This window comes from Argentina silus (assembly GCF_951799395.1).
Source record: "Argentina silus genome assembly, chromosome: 10".
Classification (NCBI taxonomy): Eukaryota; Metazoa; Chordata; class Actinopteri; order Argentiniformes; family Argentinidae; genus Argentina; species Argentina silus.
This window is the reverse complement of record NC_139664.1, coordinates 11,457,160-11,472,116: the sequence shown is the minus strand read 5'-3', so window position 1 is coordinate 11,472,116 and position 14,957 is coordinate 11,457,160. Positions and strand designations below refer to the sequence as shown.

The window sequence follows — 14,957 nt, the reverse complement described above, 5'->3', positions numbered from 1 at the left end:
ATCTTATTTTCTTGGAATAATAAAAAAAAGTAAACAAATTCTTTAGTCAGTTCCCCAAACGAGGGGTGCCCTAGATGCCCTCATTGGCCTTATTAACCAGGTGCCCTGGTTGGCCTTTAACGTGACTATCTGTAGCATCACCTCCTGCTGTGTGGGGCTCTGCTACCCTGCCATTTCCTCCCAAACACACACAGCACTGTATCATTTCCCTGTCAGCTAATGACTGGCTAGCTGCTGTGGCGTGCTAATGAGAGGAAGAGCCAGCAGAGGAAGACCAGTACAATACCACAGAATCAATCTCCCATCTGCTGCTGTCACTGACAATGGAGAAGCCACTTTGGCTCCAGGAAGAAATTAAGAACATTAAGAACAACACAACAGCTATTTGCGGGTGAGAGTCTGACTCTTAGTCTTGAAGGAAGTGGAGATCACTGTGGTGATTTGGAAACATGCTCATAAGCATGTAATTTCATGAAAGGCACACATTTCACAAAAGGCAGTCAATCATATCTATTTCCACAGGTGTATGATTTAGAAGAGTTCATGTCTTTGTCATTATGAAAATGTACCAACAGATGGCGTCATAGTCACTGTAATGCCGCAGGCAACCAATGACTAAATACCCAGAGAACATAACCGTTCAGCAATTTGAAAAGAGGATGTGACATTTAAATTATAAAAAATTGAGCTAAAAAGTGTGAACAACACTATGGAGAATCTATACAGGTAATCAGTACAGAACCTAATTAGATCAGCATAGACAAAGTTAATTATCATTATTGCATACCAATTTAATCTTGGTGGAGCTTGGCTTCTCAGTGTAGATTAAAGAGTAAATTCCTCTTAGTAGAATATGATCACAACCTTGACTCTGAACCCTCTGCAATATTTCATCATAACTGAGAGCTCCAAAGATATCAATCACCACCACTCACATTATACCATGGGAATACATCTCATTCTAAACACATACTACCCGGATTTAGCATATTTGGTTAATCTGATTTTTACCTATCAAATTAATCTACCATTTTACAGCAGTCAACTTCAGACATACTCTCTGCATAATTTGGTTGTGTGACTATTTTGCTTAAGATGTGTATGGTTTTATTTTGTCCATACAAGTTAATCAGACACTAACACAGACAGTGCATAGAGAGATAAAGGATGGATAGTCTAATGTGCTCCTAACAGAAAGCTATCAGTAGCAGCCTTTGAATGGGTTTCTCTCACAGGACAGAATGAATTACACCAGTCTGTTAGTATTCTGTCTCTGCCGTACAAAAGGTCAATGTCAAATGCACCTCATTTAAAAGTCAATAGCAGCCATGCACATCATCTCCTGGGAATTCCGGCTGGGACTCTTCCAGACGGCATTGTGTATCATTCAGTTGGTAGAGGGCAACCAGAGAGCTTTTTTAATCTTGACCTTCCAATAAAATATGCTCCCCATCCAGAATTACATGGTCAAAATGGAGACATAAGCTCCCGACAAATCATCCCACGAGTAAACAGTCTCAGGGGACAAGTTCTACACAGTCACACACACAAGTTCACCAACCTCTGTTAGGGAATTAAGACTTGTTAATATAATTTATTTAATTTCTCTGAAACATACATGATAGGAACACTGCCATTTTAATTGTGTAATACTGAGAGCAATTACAATTCAAGTTCAGAGAAAAATATGTGTGATGTAGAAGTTCCTTCAAAATATTCTTACAAAATACTGGATGAATGCACAGCAATATTTAAATATTTCCATATAAACCTGTTATACAAGCTATAAAAAGTCTAATCATAGAGCACATCAATGTTCTAATAGAAACATGTATCATACATGATTCAACAAATAAACACTGTAATACCGTATATGCAGCATTCTGTTCCCTGATACACTTAAAGAGATGCTACGGGATTATTTTAATAATTCAGTTCGAAAAGTAGCGCTTATGGGTCCCTGTTGCATGCCCTGCAGTCTGTGCATTTGGTGTGTGCGTGTGGGGATTCCAAGCCATGGGCACATGAGCCAAACTAGAAAGTGAAAGTGAAAGTACTGCCGCTTCAAAATATTGGCACTGATAAACTCGGGATTCCGTGGCTGAATGGGGTAAGAAAGTGATTTAGTTCATAGATAATATTTTTACGAACTATACATTAACCATCCAGGCCCAAAATGAGAGGTTTTAAAAATGTGTCGCGAAGACCCGAAACATTGGGTCGTGAAGACCTGAAGCATCTCTTTAACTGTATACTGTTTCAAAAAATGCATTTCTTGTGCACTGTATGGGAGGACGAAATTTACATATATATGCACTGCCTACCTGACATAGCCTACAGCCTGCTCTTAGTGGCAGCCAGAGCTGCCTTGGAGACTCACACAGACAGTAGCAGTGCCACCCCAGCCATGACCCACTTGGCGGGTGGCTGCTTGGTTTTCAGGTGGAGGGTCCAGACGTAGGTGGGCCCGCGCAGCTTGGTGCGGTACACTGGACACTCGTAGGTGTTCTTCAGCTCCTGCTGCTCAGCTGGCACTGCCCTGACATACAGCACAGGCATGGCAGGGCTCAGCTCCCTCAGGACAGCGTCGGAGATCGTGCCACTCTGGACGTCCCAGCGGGCACCTGGGGAGGCCAGATGTGAGATGTGTCAGATGGACCCCCAGACTGTGGCTTATATAAAGCATAGTCTCTTTTCTTTAACTTTACAATGTAACAGGATTCCTCTGGAGTGCAGTGCAGTGTGGGAGAAATAGTGCCACTCTTACCCTCCATGTAGAGTCCATGGATGTATGCTCCCTCCCGAGGTGGATGGCCGTAGTCCTCTTTAGTCTTCTTGGTCACATCCACAGTCAGAGTCATCTTGTCCAAGGGCCATTGGTTCTTACGTGCAATGCTCTGCATGACAGCTGACAAAGGATGCATATTTTTGTAAATATAGTTTAATTATGCATTTTCATGATCTCTGAGGGGTGAGGTTGGAGAGAGGGAGAGAGGCTCACCAGTGAGGAAGGACTGGGGGTTAAAGAACCCTGAGAGCCAGACCACTGCTGGTAGAACCAGGTCCTGTGTCCAGGTGTCCAGCTCACGACAGCGACACAGAAGATCACAGAACCTGCAAGACGGGAGAAACAACATTCTTCATATGCCATTCAGAAAATAATTCTCAACAACCTTTATTTTTGTACACAATAAAGATGATGTTTTAACATAATATACCCTCATTTTGTGTTATTTTAGTTACCATTGTGAGAGTGTGTTTGTAGAGGGATAAGCCAGTCTGGTCCACAAGTCTGGAACAGTGTCGAAGAACAGAGCTGACTGCAGAGTCTCCATGTTTGAGGAGATGGTCAGCTCTCCCTGAGAGGACGCAGGAATCACACCATAAAAAAACATCTCCACATATCTGCCCTCACTGTGCTTTTCTCTATTGATATCTAATATGTTATGTTGATATGTTAACAACAACAACCATTTACAATGTGCTTTATTGATAAAAGTATATACCTTTTTAAAACACTTTTTACTGTACCTTTAGGCCAAGGTCCAGCTCTTTCAGGGAGCGTCTTACTTCTGCTATCAGCACATTCATCCGCTCACATTCCTGGAAACACACCAGGATGTAGGGGCTGCGCTCGGCTGTCTTTGCCATCACGTCTGCCATGTTGTACTCCTCAGGAAGCTTCTCCAACATATCATCAAGTACACTTTTGACCTGGAGAACATTGAAAACCTAATTTAGAAAAACAGGCTCTGCAATATAGACAGTTCTCAAATATTTACCCTTGTTGAATTTTGTTTTGAAAAATATCCTGAATATTTAATTATCACGTAATAATGAAGTACTATTGTGCCTACTGCATTTATCTATACCTTCTCCTCTGTGCTCTGTGATGCTCCCTCTTCCACAGAAGAGTTTTGAGGTTGCAGTTCCAGTAGTGTCCTGAAGAGGGTGTCTGAGGTAACTGTGAGGAACTCCAGCTCAGCGTTGGGATGCAGACCGTACAGAGTAGGGTTCTCTGATGGGAGCTTGTCATCTACATAACTGTGATAACCACTATAATCCAGGTATGGAGGAGCTAGGAACCCAGGGCACAGAAACAGCTCCCCTTCAAACTGGAGAATAGACCAAACACATATCTGACCCTTTGTTGATCTATTCATAACTGTAAACATGTGATACAGTGCCTCACAAAGAAGTTAACAAAATACAGTACCTTTATTTATCCTTCAAATTATTTTGCAATTTAAATATGGTGGGATTCGATTTTATTGCAGCACAGAATTTCTAACACACACACTAGCAAATACTAAAATATTTCAGTTGTTGTGCTTAAAACAGTCCTATCGCATGTTGTTGTGATCTATCTCATGATCATCCATAAATGAAGCTTAAGCTGGTCTCATACTGCTTTGTTGTTAAACCGATGTACTTGGGTGGTAATCAATATGAGGGACTGCAGTGGTTGTGTGAGACGAATGTTGCAGTGCATACAGCCAAACACATTGATTGATGGCTGCTAGTCCTGGGGCCTAATAGCACTCTGAGGGGGAGCAGTGGTTGCATACCTGACTGTTAAAGGTAAATCTGCAGAGGTGTAATCAGACTGTGTGAGTGGAGAGGAATTCCAAATGGAGCTCTTTTGTCAAATCCACTCTCATTGCAGGATGCCCACCAAATAACTATCAGACAATGTTCCTGTGCCATCATTCAGCAGTTTGATGTAGACTTACCAGCAGATTGCAAGGATTGTTCATCTTGAAAAAAAGGTTACTAGTTACTGATTAATAAAAAAGCCATTAACAAGTATGTCTTTTACACTTTGTACTTTTTCGATGACTATGGAACTTTCAAATGAGGATTATGATTGACAAAGAAAGATAAAATTGCAATTAATCCATACATCCCAAGAGGGCACCCTGTACCGTTGGTACAGTAGTGAGCCTGAGTCTCCTTTGGAATTTTTCAGTAATGGAGCTTTTGAATTCATGGTTATCATCACAGTTTTAACATCATTTTCTATAGACTGTATGAGTCATGGTAAAAAGACAAACCCCATGAGTATGATTAGGCCTATGGCTTATTTGGTAAATATTGATGGTATTTTTATTCTAAACGGTCATTACCTTCACATCAAATAAAAAAACTGGCATTTACCATGTTGGGATGCATGTACTCTTGCAGGTAGGTCCTGCACAGTCTTCTGTCCCAGTCATCAGTAATGTGACCCCCATACATTATCTCCCCAAAGAGGTAGCACAGGTCCTCCCAAGGCACCTGGAGGGGATGCATCATATAATATACTGTAGGCAATATTAAAGCCGCTTACAAGGTCTTATAGCACCAAATCTCGGGTAATATATCATGAAATGAGTCAATGTAGGTATATGCTGATGGACACCATGACACTGATATTATTTAGGGTGTCACAGTATCAATGCTGATATCCTACTGAGTTGACCATCCCTAGTCTCAACAATAGAACAACAGTAGATACTGGGCTTGTTTTGAAATAGGCCTATCTATAATTTATTATCTAGTGCATCAATAGATGGTAGTGACACTTCACACAATAACAATATGATTTTCAATAGATTCAAATAATCTATTCTCAGTGGGATAGCAATCACAATCTTAACTGAACAAAGTCATGTTTTGTAACGCATGTTCACACTATCTATGACAGAACAGTCTCTTCCTCACTAGGAGATTATCTGTGATCCATGAGGGTGAAGGAGGAAGAAAAGAACCTGTGATTCATAACAAATGACAAAAGATGGAGGTTCACAATCATTTGTACCTGTATTGTTTTGCAAATTGCTTCCTTCATCAGCTCTAATTGCAGTGATCACTTATGCAGCGTTGTGAACTGTCACATTGGCTGCATGTAATTACATTTAGGAAAACGCTTCATTGCCCTCCTAATGAATTCTCTGTATACGCACACACAGGTTACTGTTTTGTTAACATAATGAAGGACATTCGTTTTTGGGGGGGCAGAATACTCAGGGGACATAATTGGTTGTGACCAGAGTAATAGGAGTGCTAAGAGAAATACATTAGGAGTTCTGAGGGGCGCAACAGGAAAAGAATGGATTCTTTGTGTTTCTGAGATAAAGCTAAATTATAGGTTGTGTGTTAGTGGTGTGTTAGTGGTCATAGGAGTGGAGATGTAGAAATATCATAGGAATTAACATTTTTCATGATTATGTGTGGAACAAAGGACTTCACTGCATGAAAGCATAACTGTAGGACTTGCTGAATCACATCTTCTGCTTCTACTACTTCGACTATATTTCCCATGTACACAGCTGAGAGTTTGAAAGCCTACAGTATATAGTTAAAACTGTTGATTGATTAAGTTGACCAAAGTCATAATTCAAAGGCTCACATCTATGATGAAGACAATGGAGATAAATATGACATACTTTTGTGTTGGCCTCCAAGTAGTTGAAGAGCACATTGACGGAGATGATGAGATCTCCTGCGTTGAAGGGGTAGCTGCGATTCCAGCCTTGTGGACCAAACTTGCGGCGCTCAGTGACACAGGCATGGAAGTAACAGAGAGAAAAGAACAGGCCATTGAACTCCTGCTCCCGGGAACACAACTCCAGAGTGTCCTGAAAGAGAGAGGGAGAGAGAGCAATAGATCAACTCCAAGGAAAGACATGGACCAAAGAGTTTAGACCTTCTCCACAGTTGAAAAACACAATTTTCATCCAATTATCATCTTTGTTAAATACTTTTTTTACAAAGTTATGCCTTTTCACCAGTTATTATCCCTCTTACCTGACTGAAGTTGTGGAGGGCTGCGTGCACGCTGGCATGCATCCCAGTGGGCGGCTCGTTGGTGATTTTGATGGCGTTCTCCAGGATGCCCCTTGGGATGACGTGCTGGTCAGGGCTCGGTGCAGACTCTCCACTGATGAACACCCTGTAGTCAGGGTGACTGTCCGCCCCTGTGGTCTCCAGCAGAACCTCCATAGTGGGCAACCAGCGGGCCACGAGATGCACATTCTGACAACACACATTATAGTCCACATTATAGCATTACACCAGGACACTCTTCCAACTAAATGAACTAAATAAACAGTGCTTATTAGGGCTTTGTACAAGTTACTGTAAGTGATTTTGAAAACAAGGACTAAGCATTCCTGATTCTGTTAGGCTGAAATTACTCGAGGCTTTCATCTGCGCCAGCCACTAAAGCAGCTGATTTAACCAATCAGGGTTTTGATTGAACCAAATTGAGTTTGTTTCCCCAGCTCAGGAGGAGAGATAACTGTTGCATCAGGTGCTTTAGCGGCTGGCTGAAACCAAAGCCTGCAGTCACCATGGTACTCCAGCAGTGGGCTTCACTGTGACTCTCCAGAATCGGAGATGATGTCATATTGTACCTGCAGAATGACCCAGTGGCCCTGTTTAGAAGCGTTCTTCAGAGCCCTGTCAGCCACCTCCTCCTGCCCCTGGCCCAGGGACACATTGTGTAGTGTCCCCAGGTCAATGGAGAAGCCCAGCCTCAACCCTGCACAAGAACCATCTCATTAGAATGTAGAGGACACTGCCATAAACACAGAATCACAAAATCTGAGTAGCATACCAAATTTTTCCACGTCATTGAGTGGGTCCACTCCAGGAGACAGGATGAAGAACATGGGATTGGAGGGGCTGCTCTCCTCAAAGGACTTCTCAAACTCCACCGGAGCAGCTTCCACATACCTCGCACCCAAACTCTCTTCCACAAAGTCCCTGTCATATTATCAGAGGCTTAATAACACACTCATTATGCATACGCATATATGCTTGCTATGTTTATTGTTAGCATATAGTGTTAAATGTCTGACCGACCTAAGTGCATAAGTCATCCTATCAGGGCGGATGGCTCTCAGAATGATGAGTTTCTGGAGAGAGCTCTTGTTCTTCCACTCCTGGGGAAACCTCTCCTTCTCAGGACACTCTGAGTCAACAAGCTTCCTCCAGCGCTTCGCTGAGCCCTCAACGTCTTTGTCCAGTCCTCTAAACTCATCCAGTGCAGATATGCTCTGAAAACATAATCATACACATATTATTACACCATCCTCCACTGAAACAGAATGGATGGACATGCCTTATAATGTGCTAATTGCGCAAACAATATCCAAAATGGAAATAGCATCTCCATGACTGTTTTGAGAATGGGGGAGATGGCTTACCTTAATGCCAGCCCAGGCCTGTGTAGACAGGAAGGGCACAGGGCTGGCTCTGCCAGGTTCCACAGGGAAGCGCAACAAGAAGTCCAGCTCCTGGCTGTCGATCAGGCCCCATGTTAGGAGAATCTGGAGAGGAGAGAGGTAAGAAGGATGATGGCTATGACTACTATGAAATGTGAGGTATCATAGGGGACTGTGCATTATTGGCCATCTGAGGTATTGTGATGAGAACTTGTATTATATTGATCTAGTTTTCAATCGTAAAAACAAAGTAATTGTGTGAAACAAGATTGGCTAAGCTATTGAACTTTATCAAAGAGATCATCCAGCTGAAAGAGAGGGAGAGTTTAGAATGTGACATGCCATGGCCAGATTGAAGGACAGCCTTTAGACATCAACCACTAAGGAGATGAAAACAGTTGGCGCCATGACAGATATTTGCATTATGCCATCAAAACACACCCCCTGTCAGAGGCAACTGGCTGTAGAGGAGCCATGAGGCCAGGTGTGAGAGGTAATCAATAGGAGCGTATGGTCCTGCTGCCTGCTTTTAATTGAAGTTAATGTGGGGGCAGAAAAGTGCTTTGATTGATGAGAGTGACATGAAGGCCCACCTTTGGGCGGCCCCGGGCCCCTTACCTGGAAGGCAGTGTGTGACAAGAAGGTTAACTTGTCTCTCTCAAACAGGCCCTGGCTGGTGTACAGGAATACTGAGTAGGTGATGGCCTCCATCAGGGAGAGCACTCTGGCCCTCACATCCTCGTCCCACTCCGCTCGCTCCATGGCTTTGTGGAACACGGTGTTAAAGGTCTAGAACACACAAGTACTGTGTTACATCCACAGAAATCTGCTACACTTGTCACATAGCTAAACAAGCTATAACAGCAGAAAGAATAAAGCAGAAAGAATAAAACAAGTTGTTACAAAAACAACTACTGTAGTTATTCTTGCTTCTCAAAGCTTATAAAAAATTCTAACACAAATGTTGGCAATGTACAATTCCCTAATCAGGGTAGTTTGGAGAACATCAAATGGAATAGGGCACCCATCACAGTGAATCCTTCATGATTGGTCCCTAGACGAGAGGTTTCACCTTGAGGGAGAACTGGTACATGGGGTTAATCTTCTGGAGGTCGTTGATGATGAAGTAGAGCAGTGAGGCTCTCTCAGCCACTGGGCGGTAGAGCTCTCGAGCCTCGTTGATCTTTGTCTCGTTCTCTCTGGCCTCCACCACCTGTGTGTGCCAGTTATACAATGAGCTATTAGCCTCTCAGTCATGCTCTAAATCATTCCCATTACACTTATCCTTAAGTACACATCATTTGCAGTTAATGCAACCAAATGGAGCAGTTGTTGTTCCACAATATTCAAAACCAGCAACACATGCATTTGAGTGACAAGTGACGATTGACATTTTTTTAAATCTCATTTATCCTACATTTCAGCCCTTCAGCAGAGTGCTGTACATAAATGACTCATTTTTGTACCAATGGCAGTGATATTAAAAACCATAGGCAACCAGGGTTTTCTATCTCACCTTATGGTGGATGTAAGCTGCTGTTTTCTTGGTACTCTCCAGTTTCTCTACCAAGGCGATGTCTCCCAGGAAATGACCCTGAGCTGCAGAGAGGCGGCTCAGCAGCTCATCCTCCAGGCTCTTCAGCTCGATCTTAAAGTGGTTCTGCTGTGTAGTGAGCTCCAACTGCATCCCCATACAACACAGATTGGACTTTGGTAACATGGCATTGGCAAATTTCAACAATGAATAATACTTTTTACTTTTACCTCAACTTTACTGCTTTTTTTTTTTTTTTTTACTGCTAACAGTATGTGGAGTTGTGGACTTAATGTACCTTTAGTGTCTCCAGGTCTGGTCTCTCACGGGTCACCACCCGGCCCAGCAGCTGCTCCTCCAGGCCTACAGGTGTCACTGTGAAGTTGATGAGGGACGTCTGGGCCTGGAGCTCCGGAGGGAAATGGGGGTTTGCTAACTTGGTGTGGAGGATGAGCTGGAAGCTACTGTTGTATTCATACTCCTTACCCCCAATCCGAATGTACCTGCATCAGACGATGGACGGTTATGGCATTCATCAGGAGATGTATTAGTTGAACTAGCCCTCTCAGTCTTTCAACCAGGGGCCCACTAGTCAGAAATACAGTACAGTGTGTCTAAGACAATTTCCCCCTCTGGGACATTAAAGTTGATCCTATCCTTAATACTAACACAACTACTTCAATTTCTAAAAGCTGTTACTATACAATTTCTTTTTTTTGTTTAATGGTTCCACATGTAACCATGGACAAATAATCTTGAATAAATTCGAGAGATAATCTCCAAAGCAGCCAATATTTATCTGTTCCTGCGTTTCAATTAAATCAAGAGTGGCTTGACGAACCCGGTGGCTTTTCATTTCTCTCTAATTACCCATCCGATGTCAGGCAAGGCCCCAATTTTACGGCACACGTTTCTCATGGCCTGGGTCTGGTTCAACTCTATATCTTCACAAGCCGGAATTAATGTACTATTGATAGAACCATTACTCCACCAAATTAAAGTCCCTACTGATGGATTGGCTTGTAGTCCTCCGTCAGCCATGAAAGGAATAATTAGTATTCATTACTTCACACTCTACAACATTGCAATTATTAATGAACTTCAGCTGTTGAGCCCGACCAGATCCATCATGGCTGGATGCAGGTTGTATTAATCACGGGCAGAAACAAGTGCGTGGGTCATCTACAAGGGATAAACTTATAATCAGATTTACTGCGATGAATTGTCATGGGTCGACAGACAGCACTCCAGAAGGAGCTCAATGAATGTCCACTCAGATGTTCGATATTCACACTTGCACCAGGAGAGAAGCAAGATGTAAGCGTTTCAGTGGTGGTGAGGATGTCGATTTTATGGTATTTTCATTTTTCCATTCATTCTGTGGTTATTACCCACTTTATGATATTTGTTAAATTTAACGTGCTGTTCGTTCAGTGAATTGTCTTGTTTATTGAACAAATATAACCACGTAACCACTGTGGTGCTGAAATGAATGCATATACTTGGGGATTGGATTATTTGCTCCATTGGTTCAAATGGACACAGTGTTGATCAGTGTAATAGGTTAAAACATGTTCATTCCACAAATTATCAACTAACATGATACTGTTCAGCGTCTTAATTTTGGTTTCTGTCTGTACAAAGCCACGAATAGGAATAGTGACAAATCAACGACATGTAATGACCTCAACTGGGGAACTGATAGGAGTGCAGTTTAAGATCCAGTAATGATTTAGGGGTGCTGAGTGTGCTGACTGTTTCCATCCTTTTTGAGAGAGTTTCATAAGTACGGAGGCTGGCCGCAATTCAGGGCTGAACACTGAAGAATAACTGCTCAATATTCAACACACATAAAGAATATGAGCACACAAATATACATCTATCACAAGGCCTGAGGGGCCGATCGATATGTCTGCCTCTGGGATTCAGAACACGCACTACAAATTCATCTATAATCTAAAGAGCGGGGCTATCAAATTGCACTCAGTCATGTGTCTCTGGTGCTTTTCAATGCTCTGTGAGATTCAAGCATCAGGCAAATCCTCTGGCATTGTGTAATACCACAGGCCCACATTTACACAGGTTGTGGGCATATTGGCTTGTATATTAAAAAGGATATAAAACCATAGATCGATTTGAAATGTTAATACAGAAATGGGTCCAGGCTATTAGCAAAACTCTGAGAGAAATTACGAGAAAAAGCACAGTGTACATTATGATGGTAATTGTGCTTATAGGCCAGTCATGACATTAAGACAAGATCTTAATTATTCTGTTCAAGGGTTTTATTAGTGAATTCCTGGGCCATCCAAGGAACAGACCCAAGACCATTTTCTCTACTACTGACCTTCCTCTCTTGATTGTGTTTCTACCCAAGAGAGGCTCCAGAACTGGGTCAACCGTTTCTTTCAGGTTCTCAATCAGAACAGTCTCACCACTGGCCACGGCTTGCTCAATAACATCCAGATACCTAAAACAGTTTGAAAGATGGAAAAATAGGCTTTTACATTGCTGTTATTTGGATGTTATCATTTGGTTTAAACAAGCATCAATACTTCAGTCTAACTTGCTCCCTTTTTCACACTCCCTCTGTATACTCATAATACAGTATCAACAGTGTAGTCTGGAGGGGAACAAGCCCTCTCTCACCCCTTCTGGCCTAGCTGCACCACCCTGAGCTCTGTCCCACACTGGTTGCGGATCCACTTGATGCCCTGCTGCTGGGGGTCAATCATGAGTGGCCAGCGCTCGCTGGTGGTCAGGATGGCAGCGTTCTCTGTGGACATCCTATCGTTTGGCAGGCCCTGGTTGTGCCAGGCAGCCACGGTGGCATCGTCTGTAAGCATGAGGACTGGGTCCAGGCCGTCTGTCAGAGGGATGGGGATCTGGAACAAACAGTGGGCAATGATGTCATTCCACTTCCAGCTCTCTGCTGGCTGTGATGTGCAGTGTAATTATTCTGTGGTAGAGACCATCTCTGATTTAACAGGTTTAATTTAACAGGTTTCCATACAGTAGATGCAGAAGTAAGAGTCTGCAGCTAAACGAATTGTGGCAGGATGAGCACAGTGGTGTAGTAGCCACTCACATCAACTACAAGCTACAGTAAACACCTTAATACTGTAGTTACAGCTATTAGATGGTGAAAACCCTATGAAAATGGGCTTGCCTTTTGGGATTGCAGGAAGGGGATCCAGGTGTTATAAAGGAGTTCCTGGCGGTACTGCCTGGTAAAGTAGCCAAGATATGAGACAAACGCTGATGCGAGGAGGACGTCCCCACAAAGTGTCTTCTGTTGGTCCTCATACTGAACCACCGCCTGGGACCAGCGCTCATTCTCTGACTGCAAGTCACACAGAGCAAACAGACATCTTAATGACAGTAAATACAACCGATACTTTTCACAAAAGTGAAGAGGGTTTAGTTGATTTTACTATTTGTATGGTATAAACCAGTAACCAGACAGTGTTGTTCATGTATAGCATTATAGTACATAATAATAAACATTAAAATATGTAGCTTCAAACCCACCCAAAATATTTCACACTATGGAATGAAAACATTAATCTAGACTGAGGTGTGTTGTCTGTCTTCCTACCCCATCTATTGCCCAAACTAGGAAAACATAAGCAATAAAGTATACAACCGTGATTCCCCTAAACTGGCTTTGAAAGTTTCGCTACAAATTCACTCAGCATCAATTTAGCATCCATTTAAGCCTTCAATAGGATGACTGTGACACCCCAACAATGATAAATCATGTGTGGCTTTTCCTTACAAGGGGCTGTGGGTCCAGAATATGTCGCATAATACATTCCCAGACAGTTAAAAATCACTATAATTTTACCCTAATGCATTATGGATTGCCTGTAATATCACTCAGTCTGGGGATGAAACGTTTTTAATTTCCAACAGCTGTTGAGGCTTTGAGGTAAGTTAATGATTAAATATAGACGGTCTGATTTATTAGTCTAAACACTATTGCTTCTAGGTCAATGCTATAAAGACAAATAATTTATCTTGATATGTTTAAAAGCCAAGCTGTCCCATGCAAACCACATTTATTTTGTGGAATAAGAAAGTATATAAATGTCCAATGAAAGAAAGATTACTCTAATTTTATTTCACATTAGCAAATGTAAAGATTTTGGATACACAAATCACCACTAGACCATGAAAAAACACCTGAACATAAAGATAGAATGAAAATGCTGCCCAGTTTCCTGAATATAAGATTACTCCAATCCAATTCCTATTTAGCATGCACACTGAGCATCTAAACAATAGCATCACTTGCATAGGTCTACTCTATACTCATTTAAAACATTTTACATTTTAGAAAATATTTTTTATTTTAGAAATACTGTAGAATATGCACTGTAAGTGAGCTACCTTTCCTGCACAAGCACAACTGAGTCGAGACACACACACACACACACACACACACACACACACACACACACACACACACACACACACACACACACACACGCCTTTAGACCACTCTGCAGCCCAGCTTGAGAGTACCATTTGTGTAGCCTTCCTGCCATCTCTCTTCCCTTCACCACTTGGCCTTTAGCCAGCCAGACAGTTGCCCAGTTCATTGGTGCGTTTGCTGTCGTCCATCCCTTTCTGCCTTCCTCCTAAATCTCCAACATGCTGCTTAGCCAGACCTAAAGCTCCCAGCTACTCAGCCGGGCCACTTCACTGGGACATAACAAGTCCTTGTCCAGATTAGTGATGCAGTTCTCTCAACACCACCTCTCTGTGCACACCTCCGGCCGTGTTACAGGTCTCTCTATGCCAGGTCAGCCTCACTAACATGACTCCCCCCTCTCTCTGTACCTCCAGGCCCTTGACCAGCCGGTTGGCCAGCTCGATGGTCTGGTTGGTGCGGATCACTTCCTCCTGGCAGCGCACTTTCTCAGCTGCAGCCTTCTCAAACTGAGCTGTGAGGCTCTGAAGGTTTGCATCCAAACCCTACAAAAACACACAGATACAGGGAGATGAGACAGAGAGTAATATGGTAATTCTGGGGCTGCTCTGTGATCTGATGCTTCAAACTAGAATAATGAAAATAATTTCACTTACCTCCAGCTTCTTTTGAACTGCCAGTAGTTTAGCTGTTGCAGTTTCCAGCTCTGTGTTAGCTTGTAACAACGCTTGCCTCTTTGGTGCTACCTCACAATAAACCTAGCATACAGACAAACAGA

The 14,957-nt window shown here is 42.6% G+C and overlaps 1 protein-coding gene across 1 annotated transcript in view; it reads right to left on the bottom strand.

Moving 5' to 3' along the window:
* Window positions 1–2,376: 2,376 nt before the first annotated feature.
* Window positions 2,377–14,957, bottom strand: part of LOC310811284 (dynein axonemal heavy chain 11) — a gene marked incomplete at both ends in the record, with an annotated part of 70,685 nt that continues 58,104 nt past the window's right edge. Inside the window, 22 exons of the mRNA XM_083679403.1 lie at window positions 2,377–2,624; window positions 2,768–2,908; window positions 3,002–3,114; window positions 3,244–3,359; window positions 3,532–3,714; window positions 3,873–4,115; window positions 5,158–5,277; window positions 6,429–6,620; window positions 6,790–7,017; window positions 7,398–7,525; window positions 7,601–7,749; window positions 7,849–8,042; window positions 8,193–8,315; window positions 8,829–8,999; window positions 9,283–9,423; window positions 9,727–9,891; window positions 10,043–10,247; window positions 12,092–12,214; window positions 12,394–12,629; window positions 12,914–13,087; window positions 14,590–14,724; window positions 14,836–14,937. Coding sequence (XP_083535529.1) covers window positions 2,377–2,624; window positions 2,768–2,908; window positions 3,002–3,114; window positions 3,244–3,359; window positions 3,532–3,714; window positions 3,873–4,115; window positions 5,158–5,277; window positions 6,429–6,620; window positions 6,790–7,017; window positions 7,398–7,525; window positions 7,601–7,749; window positions 7,849–8,042; window positions 8,193–8,315; window positions 8,829–8,999; window positions 9,283–9,423; window positions 9,727–9,891; window positions 10,043–10,247; window positions 12,092–12,214; window positions 12,394–12,629; window positions 12,914–13,087; window positions 14,590–14,724; window positions 14,836–14,937 — 3,630 coding nt within the window. The remainder of the gene's footprint in view (window positions 2,625–2,767; window positions 2,909–3,001; window positions 3,115–3,243; window positions 3,360–3,531; window positions 3,715–3,872; window positions 4,116–5,157; window positions 5,278–6,428; window positions 6,621–6,789; window positions 7,018–7,397; window positions 7,526–7,600; window positions 7,750–7,848; window positions 8,043–8,192; window positions 8,316–8,828; window positions 9,000–9,282; window positions 9,424–9,726; window positions 9,892–10,042; window positions 10,248–12,091; window positions 12,215–12,393; window positions 12,630–12,913; window positions 13,088–14,589; window positions 14,725–14,835; window positions 14,938–14,957) is intronic.